The sequence below is a fragment of the Cydia pomonella genome, chromosome 19 (genome assembly GCF_033807575.1).
Source record: "Cydia pomonella isolate Wapato2018A chromosome 19, ilCydPomo1, whole genome shotgun sequence".
In the NCBI taxonomy this organism is placed as follows: Eukaryota; Metazoa; Arthropoda; class Insecta; order Lepidoptera; family Tortricidae; genus Cydia; species Cydia pomonella.
The window spans coordinates 7,347,760-7,372,927 of record NC_084721.1 but is presented as its reverse complement, the minus strand read 5'-3'; the positions used below and the strand labels follow the sequence as shown (position 1 = coordinate 7,372,927).

Below are 25,168 nucleotides of genomic sequence, written 5' to 3'. Positions count from 1 at the left end.
TAAGTGACATTAGAAAAGCGGTTTGAACTTAGAATTTATCATGCTATAGGTAACCAAGACAAGTCTGCAACGATTCTGATAGCACACGCAGCGCAAGTATTATTTTAAACTACAAACTTTTATGAAATTATGACGTATAAATAACACGTGCACTGCGTGTGTTATCAAAATCGTTGCAATCTTATATAAGTCTAAACTCTATTAAATTAACTTAAAAAAATACGTCGAAGTGGCTAACAACTCGCTTTGACGTAAATAAAACCGGATCCAAATCGGTCTATCCGTTTGAAAACTACGATGCGACAAACAGACACAGGCGTTAAACGTATTTTTGCGTCCGGGTTAATATAATATCCTTTTTTATTGCAATCATGCATGGTGTTCATACATTTGTTATAAAATAAAGTTACAGTATCTCATGGACCTTGATAAGGGCATAGCAAATCACATTATGTTACAATACTGTATTTTACAATTTCAAATAAATTTTAGATATGAAATCTACAATTTGTTATTTCAATTATAGTAGCTACATTTCAGATATCATCGTTCATAAACTCTGATACTGCGTAAAAATATTTCTCCAGTGAGAATGATTTTATAGGGTTCATAAAAAGATTGGGTTTTCCTATTGTTTTTAAAGAGTTGGGTATTTTTTAATTTTGATTGCGCTAATGTATGTAATAGGGACCTTTCTGATAGATGTCAAGGAGATATTCCGGAAGAATTAGATTGTATTTACTTCGTTCGGCCTTATTATATGTGTAGTTAAATAGGTACCTACCTTTCAAATATTATTTATGATCGTTATGGGTGATTGTGTAGTTTATGTACTTACGAGTACATAGTATTACGGATGCTATCAAAGTAACATTCGTTAGTAATAGCACTGAGACTTTACAGTTTCTGTAACTTTATATTATTTTATATTGGATTTGAAGTACGGTTGAAAATAGGTCAATGGAATCTAGTATCAGGTCGCAGATTAGAACCAGGAATGTTGTTAGCGAGAGGAAAAATGAAACTTTTTTTGCGATAAATATTTTATTTCACATTAATTAGTTTCTCAAATAGATACTTGTTCTTCGTTATGTACATAGTACAGTAATATTGTCATAAAAACATTCAATAAAAATTGACTAGGGCTTGAAAATATCTACATAATATTGTATGTACAAATTTAAGCTCCCGTTAAAATTATTGTATAAATACATCAGTCTGACTAGATTTATTTACATTATTTCATAACTTTAACACAGAGTCAACTAGCTAAGATAGCCATATTATTGGTAGCAATGTACTTATACTCATAATAAAATTGAAACGAACCCGAAGGTTCGGAAAACTTTGTAGATTGCTGCAGCCTGAAAAAGGGTTAGTTACCTTTTTCAGGCTGCACCAATCTACAAGACTTTCCGAAAAAAAATCAAATAATATTATAATTAATCCAGATTTGCAATATAATATGAACCTTAAATCGAAATGCTAAAGTTGAAATTTTATTGGCGCGTATGTGGTAGAAAAATCGAAAATGGTTAAGGGAATAGCTTGTGGATAAATGATACAGGGGTACCTCAAGTCTCGAGCAGAAAACTGTGTGCCGGCGGTACGCACAAAACTCCAAAAATATTTTTATTAAGGACATATATTATTATTTACTCCATATATATGAAATCTATTTCAAATCAAGCCTTTCAGACTGATAGAGTATGGAGTAATACCACCACACCAACTGATAAAGGCCCTATTGATTGTTAAAAATTTGTTTCCTTATGTTAGCTGGTTGAATTGACTTTTAAATAATATTACGTTCATTTGGATTTGATTTGGTTAGATTTTTTTGGTATTTCATAGTTAGTATTTTCCTTGCGTTGGTCTAATGAAAAATGTAGTGTTTCACTCGGAGGCAAAGTTTGTTTAACCCTCGTGCCGTAAAACCCTCGCAACGCTGTAGATTCCACTTCTCAAACAATTCTGGTATATTTCGTTTGCTCGGGGATCAATATTGGCACGAGCGGTTAAACAACTTTGCCCCCTTGTAAAACAAATAACTATTGTATGGTTGACGGTATAAGACGTCTTTTGCCTCAGAGCTTTATCGTTTAACCGACAACTCCATCAAGGATGCGCATGGAAAGCCGCGTCATACCTCTCATGTTACACACGTCGAGAAATAAATACAATTTTTTCGTATTATTAATCCTGCAAATATGTTTCTGTGATTTTATTATTATTCGTCAATAGTAAAAAGAACTTTTTGTGAAATTTTGAGGTTTGCGCTTGGCGCCTTGGATACATTTTGGAGACCGGGACTTGACGGCCAAATGATAAACGTATCGTAATCATGACCTCGTACGACCATTGTTCTACTTGTCTATTTCAAAATAAGTTAGCTTAGTTTGCAAATTGGCTACAATTAGATACCTGTCTATACTGAATACTTAGGCAGTAGAATATAAATTGAATATGAACTATTTCATTGTAAAATGGCAGTAAATGAACCTTTAGCTAAGTTTTACTTATATTTATAGAACAGACCGCCTATCTACTTAATTTAATTAACTATTTAAGTTAATATACCTATTTGAATTTGATTCATCGATTTCTGTTGGCAACAAGTCATAGAACAAGGGCAGTGATTGGTACAATCGGCTGAACTTTAAATGTATATTTGGCACATTTAGTGGCAAGACGTTCTTCTATAAAACTCACATGATACAATTCATAAGCAAGCAATCAAGACCGTCATACTTGCCGCAGCAAAAAGTGGCAAATCGGGCAATAAATGTAAGGCTTGAGTGGACGCTCGAAGCGGAGCGTTCAGCGGGGCGTGCAGCGTGGCGTCGGGCTTACAAGTGATTTGAGCAGCGTGCACTAAGGCCGCTCTTATACGTTTGCATTTGTTGAACATGCACGCCGCACGCTCCGTTCCGCTGCACGCTCCGTTCCGCTGCACGCTCAACTCCAGCGTCCACTCAGGCCTAAGTCAGGTACTCTTTTGATGCGTAATAGCTTTGATGCGATGAGTCCCGGTCCATAAGACAGCGCAAGTGCGAAAGAGATCGCATGATTCCAGTGATTTACGACCTGACGTGCACTTAGTTTTGCGGTAAGTATTAAGGTTTTTGGTATTCAGTAAAAGGGCGAATGCGAGGGATACTCGTAGGTACTGAATTAAATTATCATCATACACCTTCTGAATAGGCCCCTAGAATGTCGTCGCAATTATTTCGTTACCAAGAAAAACGTATCGTATCGTGTAAACGTACCTAACACAAGTTCAACAAGCATAATGTCCTTCAACAAGTTTTAATGGTTTCGTCAATATCGATATTGTAATGACAGACTAAAACCCTGGATTACTCACCTAGTAATAAAAAAATGTAAAAGAAAAAAATGTGTAGAAAAGTTGGTATTTTAATTATAATGATGTTCCAAAATATTCATAAGTACACTCAGCATTAAAAGTAGCGGATGAAACAACGCGCCAAAAGTATCTGATATTCCGTATAACTTTTCCAAACGTAGATAATTTTCTAAAATTCGCGTTCAAAAATATATCTTTTACAGTCTTAGTTGTTCTATATTAAAGACATCAATTTTTGTTAAGCTGGAACAGAATGGTAGATACTTTTGAAGTGTTATTTGATCCGCTACTTTTGATGCTGACTGTACCTATAGAACCACTAATAGAAACTATCTTTGATTGTATAATAACAACTAAACGTTCGATATCGCCACAATATCGTATACTATAATATAATCGAAGGGTTCAAGTTCATCTGAACCTTCGAGATACCTTGAGGCCTTTCAATATTTACAAATTGATCTAATTTTGACATCATTCGTACATGTGATAGTGTAAGCGAAATGCGTTGCGAGTGAGGTAGAATTTATATCAATTTATTAAGGTTAAAAGGCCTCTTTTGCTCGTTAAACCTCTGAAATGACCCCTAAAGATGGTTGTGTGTAGCTCGGTGTCGATTGGATCGCCCAAGCCTTGATTACTGTTTGACGTAGCTATACATTTGGTGACCAATTCGTATATGTGAAACACATGGCAGGTTTTCGATTTTTTTCTAGTATTGTCTAGTTTAAGGTAAATTAAATTTAAGGTAGAGTATATTACTTTTTCCTAATGGTGGTCGAATTAATAATAACTACACTTTAGACCAAGTTCATTCATTAACTCCTAAGACTCCCAGAGGTTTTAATATGGCAATAAAAAACTACCCTTAAAGTTTTAAATTTAGAATTGAATTTTGATTGTTCAAGCGGTTAATTTCTTGTAAAGGTTGGTTATCCAGCCTAAAACATCAACCTTAATTTAAATACGTGTTGATCTGCAACTCTTACTACAATTCAAGATCTGGCTATATGCATTAATACGGGATTCTACCAGTGTGTGGCATAGCCAAAAACACTTAAAAAACGTTTAAAGAGCCTGGTAATGTATAATCTATCTAGATGTGTTTATCTTAGATGTGTTGGGTGTTTCTAAAGTTTATTTTAATTCAACTTGTTTATTTTGCGATATGCATGTTTGTGGATTGCCTCCACGCTAGCTGTGCTCGTGATGGGTGCGCGGAGACAGGGAACCAGGTCCGGATTCAGCGCTGGAGTCGCCGGCATACACTTCTGAAAATCCGCCCCCGCTACCGCCTCCGCCTCCGCTGCCTGCACCACCTAGTGATCGGTATATAAAGTAAAAAATGATTTATTGTAAATAAAAATTTTGGAGGAAACAAAATTATCTGGTCTTAAAAGTAAAAGACAATTATGTACATTTATGCATCTACAAAAGGATGTACCGGTTCCTACCCTAGGCGTAGCCTGTCACGTAGGCAACCAATTCAGATACGTAATTATCGATATATTAATGTAAGAAGAGATATAATTTACTCGTCAAAATAAAATGCATAATTCTAAAACAAGAGAATAAATCCGGTAAACGTAAGCAAGCACGTAAATCTTTTAAATTATATTTATATTATCCATGTAAAATGCTGGATGCAATCTTCTTGCCTAGAGCATAATATAAATCGAAACGCATTCAACGCGATAAAACCTTTAATGCATAAAATTATGGCACAAATAAAATTTATCGTAAATAAATTTCTCTTTGATAAAATGTTGCAGATCCGCCAGCATAATTGATTATTGTTATTGTTCATATATCATGCACGTTAATTTGGGCATTGTGATGAAATAGTCATTGTGCTGTACCTCCTGCAATAATATCCTGCACACCGAAGCGTGCAAAAGTATCTGACACAACACAATTGTAATTGTACTTCTCTCTCATAAGAACTCCTAAGATATTCAGCAAGAGCGTGTTAAATATTTCGTGCTTTGTTGTCATAATTCTGGTTGGTGTATAGCTATTTTATATATGTAATAGCTTTGCGTTTCATATCTTGAAATTTTAAATGAGCATTTTTCAAGCGCTAAGCATTTCCTAAGAAAAAAATCAATACTTTTGGTCCAGGCTGTATGTGTTTATAAAATGTAATTACCATGGTGTGCGAGGGGCACGCAATAGGAGGTGCCAGCACAGTGTCTCGGCCGCACCTTCTCGTAGCGACTGAGCTGCTGCAGTTCGCAGTCCGAGTGATGCTTCTCGACTGTTAAACATATACATAGGTATATTTAGAATAAATAGGCGGTTACATAAACTATAATGGATCTTGTGACACTGGAGCTACAAACGCTAGAACAGCTAACACACGCTAGCTAGAACGCTAAACAGTTAAAACGTGTTAGGCATATAGCTAAGATAATAAATGTCTACTTTGAATAAATACTTTACAAACACGTACACGAGACAAAAATGAAACTTGTTTTTTTCTCTCATGGTAGGAATTGTGTCTAAATATGACCTAATTATGCGTCCTTCAAGTTTCACTTTAAGAAATTTCACTTGACCTATAGGTATATTATTTTGTAACCAAAATATAAATATAAGCAACGATCCTTTCGAGAATGAAATTTCGAAAATGATAAGAAACTATGCTTACCCAGTTACTACATACCTGTAAGCTGTATCTGGTTAAAAAATAATAAAAATCAAGCGATAGAATACCATTCCACACGTCTTACCTTCAGCCCATTCGTGATGCCTCTGCGGGCGTTTCCTACACGGCTTGTTAGGAGGCGAATCGTCGCCACGATTTCTGAACATTAGAAACTGTGACCGAATCTCACGGCTGTTTTGCAGCTGACGTCAAACGTCAAAGGAATGGAGTTAGCTAGGGTTATCCAAATTTTTTGATAACAGTCAACCGTCAGGATACCTACCATAGGTCTTACTCTCAGCCCGGTCCCGATGCCTCTGTGGATGCTTCCTGCACGGCCTGTGGGGAGGAGCATCGTTGTCGCGATGGCCGAACGTTCGGAACTGTAATGTGTGGTCCAGAGTCGCTGCTGTTTCACCTCCGACGGCGAAAGTTGCGTATGGGCTTATTTCGTATACATCTGTGTGGGAAAAATATTAAATAAATGTTGCGCTGCATTGGATTGTAAAGTTTAATTGTTTCAGACTTATTTAGGTATATAGGAAACTGGGATGACACAATTGCAAAAGCATCGATAAGGCAAAGTAGCTCCGTAGCGGTAACTATATATTATTTGATGTGCTTTTCATTAAAATACTGGACAGTCAATAATTTTTAACCATGGTTATTTGGGCCACAAATAGTTCAGAGAGAGCATGCTTGCAAAATTCAAACAGCAGTTAAAATATCTATATAAATGAGCCAGATAGTCTCGTTACATTAGTTTTCGTAAAACAATTACGCAAATTCTTATTATTACGTTGCTGAGAGGATTACATAGGGCTTACTCAAGATGACAATCGTTGATAGACAATACCAATCGAAACTTATAAATATTGTATGGAGATAGTCACGTCGTTTTACGTAGCATCTTTTGTCCGTTTGGGGTTGTCGATGTACAGCTGTCACCTTGACTAGGCTCCCAGGCTCCCCCAAACAATGGTACTGATAACGCTAGAAAGATATTTTTTTTAACCTAGCTCAGGTCTTTGCGCATGGTTGACAGGTTGACACGCCAGTGGCGCGGCTCCTCATCCACTGTTCCTCATAGCTACACAGACGTACGAACCTGAGGCCAGTGACAGCTTGTCGTGCTTGTAGTCGTACTTCTGCTGTTCAGGGCACACTGACTTGTCGATCACGGAGTGTCAGCGTTTCGTCTCCTGCTCATAGCTGCACAGATACGAACCCGAGGCTGGCGACAGCTTGTCGTGCTTCTAGTCGTGCTGGCAGTTGCGCATGTTCTGCTGGTCAGGGCACACTGACTTGTCGATCACGGAGTATCAGCGTTTCGTCCGCTGTTCATAGCTGCACAGATACGAACCCGAGGCCGGCGACAGCTTGTCGTGCTTGTAGTCGTGCTGGCAGTTGCGCATGTTCTGCTGTTCAGGGCACACTGACTTATCGGTGCTGGCGACGGAGTGGCTGCAGCGGCGCGTTTCTTCGTCAACTGCTCCGCCGCATGGCCACAGCGTACTGCATAAATATGCATAAGTAATAATAAATAAAAGGAGTAATAAAAAAAATGTAAAACAGAAAAACCTTTCGCGAGATTTTTATAAAACGCTAATTAGATTCTGTTTACATATATAATTGTTTGTTTTATTTGTAAAGTCGTCTGCAGTTTGACATTTCCCGATACAATATTGGATAACGGGTCGACATCATTTTATACAAGCGTATGGTTTACCTCATGTTAACGTTTGGACATATCCTTGTTGTCCGTTGCCGAAACAGATCTTACGGGACTTACCCTCGCACCGTACATATCGCGTTGGCATCTGGTTTGATTAAGATATCCTAAATGTAAAACAGCCCTGTGAATTTCAACTAAGTACTGTCACAATCAAAAGTAGCGGGTCAGACTACGCGTTAAAAGTATCTATATGTAGTTCTCTAATAACTTAACAAAATGAGATTATGACTGTATATGTAGCACAATAATTATTCTGTGGCAAATGGGCATTTTAAAGTGCCCCCATTCCAATTTCTATTTAGATTTTGGCATTTTTAAGCGAAGAGAAGAACGAGCTCTTTCGATCCCAATACGAGAAGTGTCCCCGAAATTTCATATTTTTTTGTCTGTCCGTTTTGTTACGGATAGATGGTTGTATTGAAGACGTAGGTAACCAAAATGATAAAAAAATTGAAGATATTTTAATCTCAGTAAAAATTGAAAAAGCTTGTGATTCTGAGTGGAAATAATATAATTCTCAATTCTAACTCAAAAGTTGAAGGTACAATTTGAAATAGAAATGTCCAAACACTTTTTACCGCGAACTATTACATTAACAATATCTTTATTTGGAAAAGGTGGCAGATTCTTTTGGCGCATTGCTTTATCTGCTACTACTAATGCTGACTGTACCTTTTGGAATCTCACGAAAGTAAAGAAACAGCGCATTTATTATCAAAAGAAAAACGTACAACGTTGATTTTTGCCCTGAAGAAGTAAATCAAATGCACTGGTAATATTTTAAAACTTCGTTAGTAAACGCGTTCGGTCAATAAACTTGCTTTTTTCATGTAAAATGTAGCGCGAACAAAACAAATGAAAACAGAGCTAGCGTTCATTTGCGCTTTACTGGGTGCAAATGCCTGCGCTCACTAGTGTGGCCAAAGACGAGCTAAAAGTAAAGACACCCCTTTTTCATAAAGTAAAAACACTTTTTGCGTCAATATAATACATTTCATACCTCTGTTAAGGTTTGTCTTTTTCTAACAAACGTATATTTTATGTCAAAACAAAGGTTAAAACTAATTAACAACTTATCATTATTAACGGTTTGTTAGATTTTATGAATAGTGCCATAAGCGGCGATGTCCGCCCAATTCAATTGTCACTTTAGTGAAAATCCAGACGAATTGGGTAGGTACCTACATTGAACACCACCAATCGAACTGCCATTTTTGTATACGGAATATCAGAGACAGTTTACTTCGTCCGAAGAGAATTTAAGGGTGAACATACAAGTTTAAGTTATATTTTACGATATTAATTTGTTATAATATTTCGGTGATGGTAAATATTGTTATAGCATAAGCAAAACTTAAACAAGGCCTAGGCAAGGATCAATGCAAATTTGTGTAACAGTTTTGTTACAATTTACTAATGAGACGATATGCACATCGAACTTGCAACTTTATAAATACATACTTAATTACTTACAAGAAAAATAAAAGACAAATTTAGAAACTGGCCAATTTAATTTTTTACATAGGTAATTAAGTAACGCAATTAATCATGGTAATATGATTTAAGTACACTTTATGGACAGTTGAACGGGCTAAGGGCACGCAGCCACCAAGTACTTAGTACAATTTTGTATGTCTGTAATTTGAAGTATTATAATTACATTGGAGCTAAAGTCTTGGTTTCCTTCCTATCTCGTTTCCGTTTAACTTTTCGTCACTTACCTTTTCGTGTACTTAATATTATTTTTCCTCATAATGTCTATCTTTTTTCTTGTCTCTGGTATGACGTGTTGCCTTTTGCGAGTTTCATTTCCGTTACAGTAGCAGAGTAGTAGCGCATGCACCTTTTCAGAGATTTGTACCTGAAGAGTACGTACCAATGGGACTATTTTCTAATCACTTGAAATCAAATACTATTGTGCCTTGACTGCCACTGCAGCAGCATTTACACAGCAGTTTACACTTTTTATATATTTTTTAAACCGAATTTTTATTTAGTAGAACCATGCCTGCCGCATCTACCAGGAAAAAACGGTCACCTACTAGGGCTTATTTTTTTAATACCACGTTGGTGGCAAACACGCATACGGCCCGCCTGATGTTAAGCAGTCTCCGTAGACTATGTACGCCTGCAACTCCAGAGAAGTTACATTCACGTTGCTGACCCCAACACTCCGCACCTTCGTTCAGCTCTGACAACCTTACGCACTGGCAGAAACACAACACTATGAGTAGGGTCTAGAGTTATGCTGTGGTTTTCTGTAAGGTGGAGGTACTTCCCCAGTTGAGCTCTATTCTAGATCGGGAATGACATCCGCTGTGCTGTGCCCTACCACACAAAGCCATATGCCAAGTGCATTCACAGTGCCCGTATGTCTCTTTTGGACGTATTTAAAGGACATACCCGTGCATTATGGACTAATGAGATAACAAAGATGGCGCAAGCCGTAATGCCCGTGATGCAAATAGACCGAAAAGGACCGTGGGACAATTTAAACTCATTTAACACAAAATGGTAGAATTAAGTTCCTAAGTGACAGGACCGAATGGAAAAAAGAGGGGATTTTCATATGATACCGATAATTTTAGCATTTAATTGTACCTATGTATGTAACCATTCATAGAAATTATTTATTTATTTAAACTTTATTGCACAATAAAAATAAGTACAAATGGCGGACGAGTTGAATTTCATGCTATCTGGAGGCGAAAGTATAAAACTATTGTTAAGGTACATAACTTAAATGCAGCAGGCAGTCTTTGTTTGCTCTGCAAACTTAAGCTACATGACTACACTGTATTGTTCTAGCTTACCCAACTGCCTTCTGATATAAACGAGCTATTATTCCAGTTACAGCCAGCATTGGATGCATTCGGGGCACAAATCGCTCCCCAAGCTGGTTTGAGCAAAGTTGAATCGTATCTGAAGCTGGATTTAACGGAGTTGGCTATTATAAGGAGGTAGTAAATTAAAAGGAACTATTGAAGTTAAAAGGAACTGTCATTGTAAATGGGTGTTCGTAGTTTAAAGAAATAAAATGATATGTAACCATAAACTTAATAGTTTAAGTTCAAGCGAAATGCTTTGCGACTGAATTTAAACGAATATAAAACTGTCATCAACTTGAATCGTGGTACGTTCGTATCATATCATTAACAAATAATGTTAAAATTAAACTTCTCAATGTGTCTCAACTTTATCAGAACATTTGCAGTCTAAGGCGTTTTCACTCCATGGGCCACCAAAATAATATTGCTCCTACACGGGCAGTTAGGTATATAATATTATGTGACAGGGACAGCATAATATAATACTATCATGTTATACTGGTCACACGATGTTATAACTGCCAGTGTGTACCATAACTGATGTCTCTCACAGGTGTACGGCTTAAAAACTTATGTCCAAAAAAAATATTAGTCAAATATCATAAGAAAATAGGATTAATTCCAATAAGGCCTACTTTCACCTCTGTTTAGTTTTATCACACGTATCTAGGGGATACCAAATATGTATACTTACGATCACGCGCCTATGACAATATCTAAAGAATTAAAAAATAGAAAACAGTATAACTACGAAAGCAATCTCAACTAGACAATAAACTAATTATATATTCCAATAAACTAATTATAACATTCGTATAAAAAAATCTGGCCGTGGCAAGAACCGATTAATTTAGATTTAGTTAAATTGTACAATTACCACCGATGTTATCATGATGGTAATCTCAATTTTCATCCTTAATTGACTAAGTTTCGTAGAAAGTGACTGTTATTACAACCGTAAATGCCCGAGCTTCATCTACTCTACAAAGAAACCTTACGATACTGCCCGTGGCGATATAAGGGACTACTAGGAATACCAGGATCCACCAGTAGATCTAACATTTTCAAAGTTATCGTTTGGGCGACGTGAAAAGTTTTGTATCGATTAAATAAAAAAGTTTTGGATACAAAAGTTAGTTTTCTAAAGTATTTGTTATTTTTTTGTTATTATTGTTCATTTGGTCAATTATCGCGTGTGCAAAGTGGATACAATTGTTATATTGATCGCGAATTATTAATATTATTTATTTTAGTGTTTTAAGATTAACAAACTTACTTAGCTGCCTTCTAGAAATGATACCAGTCGTTAGTCTGTTTCGCTTAGCCAGTAGGACCAGTATCAAATCCTCGACAGCCACAGCAGCCAGTGCTGCAAAGGCGAGCGATACTACTCCGAGTACCTGTTCAGCTTCAGCGTTGCTTGCAACCGTCCCTATTGAGCAGCCTTCTTGAATGCCACCCAGTCATTAGTCTTACCTTCGCTTAGCCAGTAGGACAAGTATCAAAGCCGTGACAGCAACAGCAGCTAATGCTGCAAATGCCAGCGATACTGCACCAAGTACCCGCTCGGCCTCCGCATTGCTTCCAACGGTCCCGATTGAGCTGCCTTCTGATTGGAAGGCCACTGGTCGTCGAAGACGCTCTGAGGAAATAATGTGTTATTGTAATCAACGTCATCAACAAAGAATAATCTATAGGGACCGTGCGCGTTGAAGGGTCTGCCATCTTGTGGTCTGAATCGGAACCATAAACAGGCACATTTACACGTCAAGTGTTTTCTTGTGCATAGTAGGTTCTGCCATCTTGTGGGCTACATCGGAACAAAAAACATCACATTTACGCCTCGCGCCAAAAATCTGACGGCTCCTGTGCTGCCTCCTATAGTTCATGCACGCTCCCTATACTTAAATGAGGAAATTACAGTATCAAGATTCTGCCCCACTGGACGTAACAGCCGTAACCGCCGTTGTAAAAATCATTGCTTGCCGTATTCTCGCGCAGTGAGTTAATTGAGAATTGAAATTGGTTTTTCAATGGCTGTTATGCGTGGTGCGTCAGAATTGTACGAATCGTGTTCAAAATGTACTGTTCAGGACGCCGCATTTTATTACGCGTGAGCACATATGTGATCGCACGCTGATAAGCACGCTACATTTATAAATTGATTATTTCTATATTTACATTCGACATCTCGAATAAAATTGCTCAATCGTCATAAGTCAGTAGGTACAGTCAGCTTCAATTAAATAGTAGAGGATGAAACAACAAACATTAATTGCATGTAAAATTACGCAAGTAGATAAATATAACGGGTTGGCACTCATTGACTGTCACGTTATTATTTCGAAGATTAGGAAAATAAATATGAATAGGAAACATGATAGACATTTATCCAATTCAATAATAAATGGGTGATTCTTAAATTGTCCCCAGGTTTTTTTTCATAAAAGGGTTTTTATTTTTCACATATTGTTATGTATATCAAAATTACAGTCAAAAAGCAAATTTTTGATGCATACGGTCAAGCTTAATACTCTCAGGAAAGGCAAATAAAACGAATAATAATCACGGTTGTGACAAGGTGTCCCTCAGTCGTGGTATTTCGGCATATTGGCGGCCAATTCAACTATTTTGATTTATATAATTATTTTAACATAGCCTAAGTCATATAGCCCATGACTACGGCAATAATATGGCATAAATCATGCCATCGAGAGAAAACTCGTAAGAGCTTTTAACCCGAACAATTTAACTTCATTGCAACATGTAACTTTGTTGAACCGCCCTGACAAGCAGGACGGTGTCATAACAATCGGAAATGTGTCGCCTCGAGAGTTAAGGTCGAAAAGTTTAGCGCTGGTATTATTTGGCAAACTTAAATTTAATCTCTAAACAACGGAGTTGCAAACTTTAATGCAGTAATATACTTACAAGTATTCTTGACGGCCTGCGTTGTAAACGTACTGGCAAATAGTGAAATTTTTATTTATTCAATGCCGTATGTAATTGAGATGTGTAATAAAAAATATTATATCTATCTATTTATATTCATTTCTTGTACTGGAGCAAACTTGTAAATGATTTAATTCATATACTTCTAGACTTCATAAATCGGGTGTGATATGATTTTTGGTGCTTCAGACAATATAGGTTTACCGTTTTTTTTTATTTCCCTTAATTTCAAGGGTGCACTCCTGAGCTTAAATTAAAAAACGTTCTCAAAGACACTGCTATTCTAATTAACTCCATTTCGGAGATAATCATTTTTTTTTTCTTTTAAGGCCCTTACGAGTGGGCACACTTGCCTTAGGGCCTGTTTACATATTGATTAGTGTTGAGTACAAGTTTATACATTTGCAACTAAAGTTAAGTACTATCTCCGACAATCGATGTTGGAAATGACATTGATATGTCACAGTTTTCAATTGTTTGGTTGAATTAAATGTAATGCCCGTGTTACAACAACGCTATATGATAAGGTTGTCTGGAAGAGATAGCTGTTTAGCGATAAGACCGCCTGTTGTCTGCCTCTAAATTTAATCAATTGTTTATTTTACTTGTATATTTTTACTGAGGTGTGCCAATAAAGAGTATTCTATCTATCTATATATGTATCTATGATAATACATTTTTTTAAAATTACCCATGCTATTTAGTTTCCTTAAACGTTGCCAGCGTAAGGTTGCCAGAGCTCATCGAAGGGGGGGGTTTAGGGTCGGCAACGCGCATGTAACTCCTCTGGAGTTGCAGGCGTACATAGGCTACGGAGACTGCTTACCATCAGGCGGGCCGTATGCTTGTATGCCACCGACGTAGTATAAAAAAAAAAGAAAAATTACCCATACCCTGGACTAAATTAGCATTTATTTGGGATAATGAGCAGAGCTCTAGTACTTAAAGCTAAGATTCCTACCCAAGTTTTAGAACCCCGATTGACCCCGATTCCGATTGCCCCTCACGTCCCTGCGCCAGGTGCCTCTGCTCCCGAATCCTTGGCTTTTGCGCTCGAGCTGTAACAATGCGGAATAAAAAAAAATAAGTAAGTACCTCCAGCGTGTGTAGTGGTAGCAGCGTAGATTATGGCTTGGTGTCTCGATGACTCCGTCGACGTCCACAGCCGGAGGGCGTACCACGCGCCCGCCGTGAGACCACCGATTACCACCTGCCCGAAAATATAAGCATCAATAATTTATTATACTTACTGACTAATCAGCAAAGAGTAATTTAACAGCCCACTGACCTAGTCGGCAGTGACCTCCCGGTAAGGGCATTTATTTGTTTGTGTGTTTGTTGTCGTGCTTATATTTGGCGTAGCTAACCTCCCTATGATGATGTAGTGACGTAAGATCGGCATCAGTCCACAATGACGCGCCGGCGTCAGCCCGTCGCCACTGCAGTCTGACTAGGCGCGCATTACACCGTACAGCCCTTCTAGCATCTAATGCGAGGGCACTGCTGTTGCTCCATATCGCCGCTTCGGCGCCTTCCTCTTGATCGCGCCGGTCTCCCCCTCCTTCCCATACTAACACTAGGGGGAACAAAAGACAATGTCGTTTTAATAACTTTGTGGACTAAATAATGCGCAGATATAAGTGAAAAGGTGATTAAAGCAGCAGCTCTACTCCAATATTATTAATTTTACAGGTATTAACAAATAGTTTTAAACTTGTCATCGAACGAGCGGCCGAAGCGAAATGAACTTTTTACATTCAACTTTGAACGCACGGCTAGCTAGGGGCACGTTCCGGCATTTCGATATTTTTAAGATGAATATCAAAGGATAGTTTGATGAACAATAACTTAAGTAATTTGTTCTAATTTATATGAAATTGGGTAAACATGTAGTTGAGGGCATTATATTTTAGTCATTAAATCATGAGCAGGCTCGATCAAAGAGTTATGTAGCTAGAAGAGCCTACAAACCCAAATAGCTATTTGTGAGGGGACTTGCTATTTTGGTTATCTTATTTGCATGAAAATGTGGTCGAGTTTGATATCAAATGAAAGTGCTCGGTTAACACATTTTTAATTGCGATTTAAAACAATTAGTATAATAAAAATGAAATAAAATAAACATAATGTAGGTATTCGACATTTGACAAGAAAGATTACGGCTTACTACAGATACAGTTTATTTTAATCTCTATGGGGACTTATATCTATCAGTTCAGGGCTCCACAGTCCTTGCAATAAATCGCACGCAGTTTTCGATCCTTTGCCGACTAAGTAGGCGCATAAAATTGATCTATTTTTTTGGCGAACCGCGAGTTCTCACTTCGGGGCGAACTATTAGTTTTCATCTATTTAATTTTCTACCAATATTTAAAACACGCTAACAAGACAACCTGCATGTGCTGCTACAAACTAAAAATATTTATTTAATTAAATGTATAAATAACATTTTAAGTACAGAGAAAATGTCAACATATTACCGGACAACAAACTCGTTGTCTTCCGACATTAGCAGTTAATCCAAGTTAAACTTTCGGACGCCGTAGTTAATTTCCAGCTAAGTTTAGGCACTGACACTAAGTAAGTGAATGCACTTAACGATAGCCTCATTCGAATATAAGCTAGTTTATCTCTGGGTAGGTAGGTAAAATTGATTTACTTACAGTCATGTGTAAAAATATGGTTGTATAAAACTTACTCAAAAATATGTCCCATAAATTTTAATTCGCCGAAATAAGAGCTATGGGACATATTTTTGAGTACGATTTACAACTGACTGTACAAGTAACCGTCAGAAATAAAATACCTATATTGATTATTATTTGAGATTACATAGCAATTTTAATTTTTTATAAGTCATATATATGCCAAAGTTGATTGTTAATGTGATAATTATTGATTTCAAATGATATTATGAGACAGTTACATTAAGGGTTTGGTTTACATTATTATTATTATTATATCAATATGTAGCCGAATTATGTGCGACTCGTAAACAATATATAAATAATTTAATATCAAAAAGCACTAATATCTGCCAAACATCATGGCGGGTAATTGCATCGGAAACGGGCAGAAATAATGCAAAAAACGATGCCCTTGACATACTGATAAGCGAATCAGTAGGTCAGTCGGCAGAGTCCCGCGCCGCCGCCACCGCCGCGGCGCTGAACCGGTTCTACATCGACGCAAACAACAACACTGGAGCCCGCGCGGATATCCCAGCTGCATTATGCTATCTGGGTAGGTATGTAAACAAGTACGCTGACCTAATTACTATTGAACCGTTTGATACGCAACTTGTAGAAAAAACGTTACATAAAATTAAGCGTAAGGACTCTAAAGACATAAATGATATGTCCACACGCTCACTTGACCTAATACCTACATTTGTTATTAGCATGCTTTGTAATTTATTTAATAGATGTATCGAAACCGGCACTTATCCTAGCAACTTAAAAAATGTTAAAGTACAACCGATCTACAAAGGTAAAGGAGAATTAAATAGATTAAAAAACTTCAGACCAATATCCCTTATACCATTGTTTTCTAAAGTTTTTGAAAATCTTTTATGTGAAAAACTAATGTCTCATTTTAACTTGAATAACTTAATAAATAGGCAACAATATGCTTACCAACCAGGCAAGTCGACAACTGATGCGGCGCGGGACGTGGTAACCAAAGTGACCGGCCATCTCGACGCCGGGCGACAGGTGGCCGCCATATTCTGCGACCTGTCGCGCGCTTTCGAGCTGGTCGCCCATCCTCTGATTCTGGCTAAGTTAGATCACTATGGCGTTAAGGGAAATTACCTTAAGATAATCACTTCCTTTTTAGAAGGTCGCAGGCAACTAACCTCTGTCCGCGGAGCTAGATCTGACTTTTTAGAACTTGGCGAATGTGCCGTACCTCAAGGCTCCGTAATGGGCAACAACCTGTTCCTAATACTTATGAACGATTTCACAACTGCCACCGATGATGCGGAATTTGTCATGTACGCCGATGACGGTTGTGTGATCGTCTCAGCTTCAAATCAGCAGGAACTTAGATCAAAACTTACCAAGGTAATGAACGAGGTCGCATCATGGTTCTCAGTAAATGGAATGATACTGAACGTAGAAAAAACAAATATCATACAGTTTTGCTTACGTGGGAAAAAAGAACATAACCTAAACATTTACTGCAATAACGAACTTGTTCCCCAGGTGGACGAAGTAAAATACCTAGGTCTCATAATAGATTCCGGATTAACATGGAATCCCCATACTGACTCACTGTGCGACCGGTTGTCTTCCGCCTGTTTCGCACTAAGCAGGTTGCGCCCTAGTCTACATCCTACCAACGTGAGGAAAGCCTATTTCGGCTACTTTCACGCTTTACTAACCTACGGTATAGAACTATGGGCAACTTCAGCCAACCGCGACAGAATATTCAAACTACAAAAGCGGGCAGTTCGTTGCATACGTGGGGTCCCCTGGGATCACCCCGCTCGTGAGTTGTTCAAGGATACCAAAATCCTCACCCTCCCGAGCTTGTATATTCTCGACGTAGCCAAGTATGTGAGAGGTAACCTCGAACAATTCCCGACGCGCGGTGACTCGCACAACTATAATACTAGGCGAAGAGGCGAACTACGTCCACCTTGTACTCGTCTAGCTAAATCAAAAAAGTGTCTCCACTCAATAGGTCCTAAGATATACAACCATTTACCCTTAGAGATTAAAAGTGCGACTAGTAACAAAGGTTTCATGAATAAACTTAAGGCTAAGCTTATGTCTGAGGCGTACTACTCTGTTGACGAATTTTTCAACGGCGTGCACTCCTGAACTGGTTCACAATCCCAAACTAGAAATTTAATATATTAATTTAACTTGCCTTATTTGATATAATTATAAGTACTGTAAACAGCGAAAGCTAGAAATAACAATAAATAAAAACAACTGGAATAATAATTGTACCCACCTGACATACCTAACATTATAATAGACTGATGTTATATTATGTAAGTTAGCTAATAGTTCTAAATATGAAAATTTGTATTGACATGTAAAACTATGTTTTATAAAGGAATAAATGAATGAATGAATGAATGAATTGATTCTTAACGCTGGTGGCCTAGCGGTAAGAGCGTGCGAGTTGCAGTCTGGAGGTCGCGGGTTCAAACTTCAAATCCCGGCTCGTACCAATGAGTTTCTCGGAATTTATGTACGAAATATCATTTGATATTGACCAGTTGCTTTTGTAAAAACTAGTTCCTAATCCGATTCTTGGGATAAGTTGCCAGGCGGACCCCAGGCTCCCATGAGCCGTGGTAAAATAACCCCTTTCTCCCCTATCCATGTCTAACAAAACATAATTGGGTTTGAGGGTTGAATTATGAATGTATTTTTGTTTTGTCATGATAAAAATTCAAATTAGATTAGAAGGCCTACCTCTTTATATGCCTCTGGGTGGCTAGAGGATATATAAAACGGAGCACTTTTTCTGTGGCGCAGAGTACGGACATAATGGGACAAAATGTACATTTTCAAATTAGTAAAAGTATTCTAACCTGGTGGTTTCGTCTTGACCAACAAAGGCGCCGACGGTGGCGAAGGCCCCGCTCTTGAATGCGCCACCGCGCGCACTGAATACGAAGCCCCACAGGACAAGGACCTGAGCATCACGCTCGACGCTTCCCCACCAGCTTCTAGCTTCCTCTCTTCTTCTCCTCTCGAACCAGCCTCCAAGCTGTCTACGCTGTCATCGCGTACTCGCACCCACCATATCGTAAAACCTAAAAGTAAAACACTATTACAAAATCATCGTAAGGCCTATAACATCTTGACAGATGGTTTATGCAGCGTTTGTATGTGAGGGACAACGTCTCTCGTGGCTGTATAAGCCAATGCGGAACCGGCATTTGCGACCTAAAGTTCATGCAAAGTTTCATAGCAGTACGTATTAATATCATTTTCAGTACCAAGGTAAGCAGCTTCTATTTTGCAGATTTGCAAGGCCACAATTCCCGGCTAGAAGTAAAATCGAAATCGTATCATCTGTCGGCTCACTAACACCATACAAGAATATGAATCAATGTCGGACGAAATAAAACATAAGCAACTGTGATCCATTTAATAAATAATAATAAATAAATAAATATTATAGGACATTATTACACAAATTGACTAAGTCTCACACTAAGCTCAATAAGGCTTGTGTTGAGGGTATATATAATATATAAATATTTATAAATACTTAAATACATAGAAAACACCCATGACTCACGAATAAATATCCATGCTCATCACACGAATAAATGCCCTTACCAGGATTAGAACCCGGGACCATCGGCTTCATAGGCAGGGTCACTACCCACGAGGCCAGACCGGTCCATTTAATAATAATTTAAATTTAATTGCAGATAACGAACGACATTAGACATAAAAGTATTACTCCATTAACTGCAATCGCAAATTTGATGTTAGACTAATGTCAGAACCTATGTTCTGAACCACCAGGCTTTAAAAGTAGAACACTAACAGGGTTAATCGGAACAGTCATCTGGATAGTTTCCGTTTGCCATAGTAACACAATCACGTATAGGAGCGAGCAGTCGCAGACGGCTGCCGTAATCCGCCAAGTGACTTGACGTGCTTAAATTGGGGCTGGGTACAAGGATAGAGGATCGAGCGTTTTTGACAACTAAAGTATCAGAGAATAAAATGTCCGACTTGCGGTTTTCAACCCGGATATTGATGAGAATCCCCATGTTTTAGGGTTCCATACCTACGGGACACTATTACTAAGGCTCCACTGTCCATATGCCAGTCTGTTTGTCTGTCACCATGTAGGCTATATCTCATGAACCGTATCTAGTTGAAATTTTGCATACATTTCTGTTGCCGCAGTAACAACAAATACTAAAAATAAGATAAACATAAATATTGAAGTGGGGCTTCCATACAACAAACGTGATTTTTTGCCGTTTTTTTGCATAATTGTACGGAACCCTTCGTGCGCGAGTTCGACTCGCACTTGAGCGGTTTTTACCTTTTGAAATCTTTACAAATGTCTCATGTAATGAATGAATGAATATTTTTATTTCATGTAGCACATGGACACATATTTTTATTAGTAACTAGAACTTACAAACTAAGGGGTTAATAGGTACAGCAAACAATATTTTAAAATAAGACAACACTGATGGGGGAATGCAATCCCTCACAGTGCGACAAGTAGGGACAGTCAACCCTATCTGCTATCATTCGTAGGATGCTGTTGGGATGGGACTGCCACGCACCCGGCATACCAGGGATGCTGCGCGTCATGCGCGTGCACGCATGGTAGTATAAAAACAGTCCACGCGCGCCGTCGCGAACATCCCCGATGCGCTACAGAAACGGGGCAGCCCCATCAGCACCCGGAACGCATTATTGTACTGGACCCTAAGGGCCCCGTATGCCCGTTGCGTATACTGTGCCCACAAATTGTAGGTGTAGAGGGAAGTGCAAAACGCCCTATTCAGCGTGACTTTAACCTCTTTAGAGCACCTTGCAAATCTGTGGGCGATCATATTTGCCCGGACCGACAGGGCCCTTTGTTCCCTTTCCATATTCAGGTCGTCCTTGAGGTTGGTCGCGAGCACATAGCCTATTAGGTACTTACAACATCCATTGTCATCTTGCGAACGCACTCAAATGCTGATAGTTATGTTTTTAGCATATTATTGAAACTTTAAAAGCAAAGACTAAAAAATACGCTAATGCTAAAATTTAATTCTAAATTGCTTATAAGGTGGGTCACAGAGCGAGCATATGCGCAAGGCAATTTCCTCACGCACAGAACGGCCAGTGTAGACGTGGCTCGGACCCAGCTTATAAGCAATTTAGAATTAAATTTTGGCATCGCCCTCAAGCAGACATGATTTTTGTATTATTTCATACTGAAACACTGTGTCATGGCTGTGTTGGATCGAATCCAAAGGTTTTGATCAGACCACATAACTTAAAATTTTCTGTGTATAGTATACCTAAGTATTGGTTGACTTTAAATAATATACAGAATTGAATCGAGCAAAATCACCAACTCAAAGAACATCAAACATGACGGAGGCAGCTATCTTTACTTTGAGATTTTTTTTACGAACATTGACGGACGGTTTGGTGCAACCGGCCCTGAAATGCTTGTGTCCTTGCCATATGGTGGCACAGCTGGGTGGTGTGTGGTCTGCCATGTCAGCTTAGCTTCTTTGTGCACCGCGTGGGCGAGGAATAAGACAGGCGCGTCCGGAAGCATTGTGCTCTCCACCATGTACGTCACCTCTTCGGAACCGAAGACGTTGCGCACTGAGTATTTACTTGTTAAGTAGTTTATGTACTTGCCATGTGGCGGCGCAGCAGGATGGTGAGTAGTCCGCCACGTCAGCTTAGCTTCCCTGTGCGCGGCATGGTCGAGAAATAGCGTAGGCGCAGCCGGAGGGACAGCACACTCCACCCGATACGTCACTTCCTCAGAACCGAAGGCGTTGCGTGCTGAGCATGTATAGTTGCCGCTTGTTGATGCGTCAACTTCTGTTGTAAATTAAAGAAATAAGTAAAATAGTGTAAATTTTTTGTTAACCGTTAAATACAAAAGGATATTAGATATGGTGATGAGGCAATAATATTTATGTTGTGACGTCCGCTACTGTCCAAAACACAGGTTCTGCACTAGAGCTCCGAAGATTTTCGAGCTGAGAAAGTCTGAGGGTGGGCGTCGCACTTTACAAAAAGCGTGGGGAGGTTGAGGAGAAGTTCATGTGCAGACTATAAGGTGACACGCCCACGTCATTTGCGCCTAACGCATCTTAAGTGTGAGCACACTGGAATATACCAAACAACTTAAATACCATTTACTTAACCGCACTGACCATGTATCGCAAGATGTCCATGCGGCGTGAGGTGCGTCTTCGGGTCGTGCGTGACGGGTCGGTCGCCACGCAGCCAACGCGCGCGTGGCATCGGCTCTCCTCTCCACACGCACGCCAAACGCAGCGAGTGGCCGCATTGTACACGTGCCCACACGCCGAAGGACAGCAAGCGTACTCCCGCTGGATAAAAATATTGATATGTCGCTTAGCAGATATTAAACACTTTTATTACTTTTACTGTTTGGTTGTCATTATAAGTAAATATTTGCAAAACATTTGTTTGGAAAAATTAGACCTATGCCGCCGTGACCTGGGTGGCCGAGGGGCTGAGGCACCTGCCACAATAGCAAAGGATGCTAGTTTGATTCTAGCCATAGGTTCTGGAGGCCTTGGTTTTCTATATATATGCCATTTATTTCAACATTTTAATTTGTATACTGTGCTTTATAAGTAGATACCATGCTTTCTTTATTTCAAGTGTACCAAAGCTAATTATGTGAGTATGACAGGAATTCCAGCTGAGATTTATACTAGAGTTTTTAACGTAGGGTAATTAAATATCGACTTTCTATTTCATGACATGATGCATTGTTGACATGTTACATGTGATAGTGTTATGCCTAATCAGTCATCACAGCGGAGATGCTAAAATTTGACCTGCCGACCGCCGTGAATGCCTTAACACCACTCTTGAATAGCATTTGGCTTGCTGAAGAGTTATCGGACGACTGGAACAAGGGACTTCTCATCACCGTGCCAAAAAAGGGAGACCTCAGCGACTGTAGCAACTGGAGAGGCATTACTTTGCTTTCGATCCCATCCAAGGTGCTCTGCAAGATCATTTTGGATAGGTTGTCGAAGGCCGTTGAACCTCTCATACGCAAAGAGCAAGCTGGATTCCGACCCCACAGATCATGCACGGATCAAGTCAACCCACTGCGTATCATTTTGGAACAGGCTACTGAATGGCAGAGGGAAATGTACCTAACGTTTGTAGACTTCGAAAAAGCCTTTGATACGCTAAAGTGGGCTTGTATCTTAAACCGTTTACGTGAAATTGGGGTCCCCAAGAAAATCACCAACCTCATTAAGGCTATCTACAAGAATTACTCTTGTAGAGTGACGCACAATGGCCTCGTCTCGGAGGATATTCCAGTGAATGCGGGTGTGCGACAAGGGTGTCTTCTTTCTCCTCTCCTCTTCCTTGTTGTTCTCGAGGGCATCATGCATCACACGATTGACAATAAGCGCCGCGGCATAGAGTGGGGACTCTCCAACGTCTTAGAAGATCTGGACTATGCCGATGACCTATGCCTGTTGAGCCACACACGCGCTGATATGCAAGCCAAGCTGGACGACCTTCGAAGTGAGGCAATGAAGACGGGACTCAAAGTTAACATCCGAAAGACCCAGGAGATGAGGTGCAAGGCGGCAAGTACCGTGCCGTTCCTTATTGGCACAGAGGCTGTGGAGCAAGTCTACTTTCATGTAACTCCTCTGGAGTTGCAGGCGTACATAGGCTACGGATACTGCTTACCATCAGGCGGGCCGTATGCTTGTTTGCCACCGACATAGTATAAAATAAATTTACTTACCTCGGGAGAAACTGGAGGGACCGAAAAAGACATCGCTTCGAGAATAGCCAAAGCAAGAGCAACCTTCGCACGGCTCTGACCCGTATGGCAATCAAGTAAACTGACTCGGAAAGTCAAGCTCAGAATATTCCGATCAAACGTAAAAACCGTATTGCTGTATGGGTGCGAGACGTGGAAGGTTACAAAAGAGATCTCGCGCCAGCTACAAGTCTGTGTTAACCGCTGCCTCGGCCGCATTCTCGGTATATACTGGCCCGAGAAAATCTCTAATGCCAGCCTCTGGAGATGCTGCAATGAGACCCCGATCGACCAGCAGATCAAGCGCTGGAAATGGAGTTGGATTGGGCATACACTCCGAAGGGACCCTAAACACATACCGAGGCAAGCCCTAGACTGGAATCCCCAAGGAAAAAGGAAACGTTGCCGTCCAAAGCAAACCTGGCACCAGACTATAATTGCAGAGGCGAAGGCTTGGAGCGAACTCAAGCACGAAGCTCAAGACCGATCCAGATGGCGGCGCACTGTGGACACCCTCTGCCCCATCTAGGGGACATAGGACAATAAGTCAAAAGTAAGTCTAATCAGTTATGCTTTTTCGTATTCGTATATTTAATTGTTATGCCAAACATCCCAACCCTATACTGTGAAGTATCTTCAAAACCCACGGACTTACCTCTAGAACTTTTTCAGGTTGCAGGTTGAGGAGCGGATAGCTCGCTCTCGCCGGCGACATAATGCACAGCAGCTCACGCCTCGTATGTGGCGTCTTTGGACAAGGACCTCAACTCAGCTGTCACCCAAACCCATACACTTACCTCTAGAACTAGTGGTTGCAGGTTGAGGAGCGGATGGCTCGCCCTCGCCGGCGACAGAATGTGCGGCCACCCACGCCTCGTACGTTGCGTCTTCGGACAAGGACCTTAATTCGGCTGAGCCACCCAAACCCACGGTTGGATCGCTGTCTTCAGCCTGCACTGTTGTGGTTTGCGGAGGCCTGTCTCTGTTTATAAAAATTATTTACTTTAATTACAAGGTAACGCATAAGCCAGTCAATTAAAATCATTGATAGCTGATTGACTATTAACGCTCTCACTTCGTTGGTATATCAAAATATCTCGCCAAAACTGAATGCCTTGGTTAACAATTAGCAGATT

At 39.5% G+C, this 25,168-nt stretch overlaps 1 protein-coding gene across 2 annotated transcripts in view; it reads right to left on the bottom strand.

The window, feature by feature from the left end:
- Positions 1–342: 342 nt before the first annotated feature.
- LOC133528679 (cell adhesion molecule Dscam2-like) overlaps positions 343–25,168 on the bottom strand; it is a 157,867-nt gene continuing 133,041 nt past the window's right edge. For both annotated transcript variants that reach the window (XM_061866145.1, XM_061866144.1), the window contains 11 exons: positions 24,830–25,014; positions 22,420–22,599; positions 21,893–22,081; positions 19,081–19,305; positions 14,897–15,105; positions 14,625–14,739; positions 12,054–12,219; positions 7,378–7,529; positions 6,298–6,474; positions 5,517–5,624; positions 343–4,686 (listed from right to left, as the gene is read on the bottom strand). In XM_061866145.1, the coding sequence (XP_061722129.1) occupies positions 4,562–4,686; positions 5,517–5,624; positions 6,298–6,474; positions 7,378–7,529; positions 12,054–12,219; positions 14,625–14,739; positions 14,897–15,105; positions 19,081–19,305; positions 21,893–22,081; positions 22,420–22,599; positions 24,830–25,014 (1,831 nt within the window). In that variant the 3' untranslated portion in view covers positions 343–4,561. The remainder of the gene's footprint in view (positions 4,687–5,516; positions 5,625–6,297; positions 6,475–7,377; positions 7,530–12,053; positions 12,220–14,624; positions 14,740–14,896; positions 15,106–19,080; positions 19,306–21,892; positions 22,082–22,419; positions 22,600–24,829; positions 25,015–25,168) is intronic.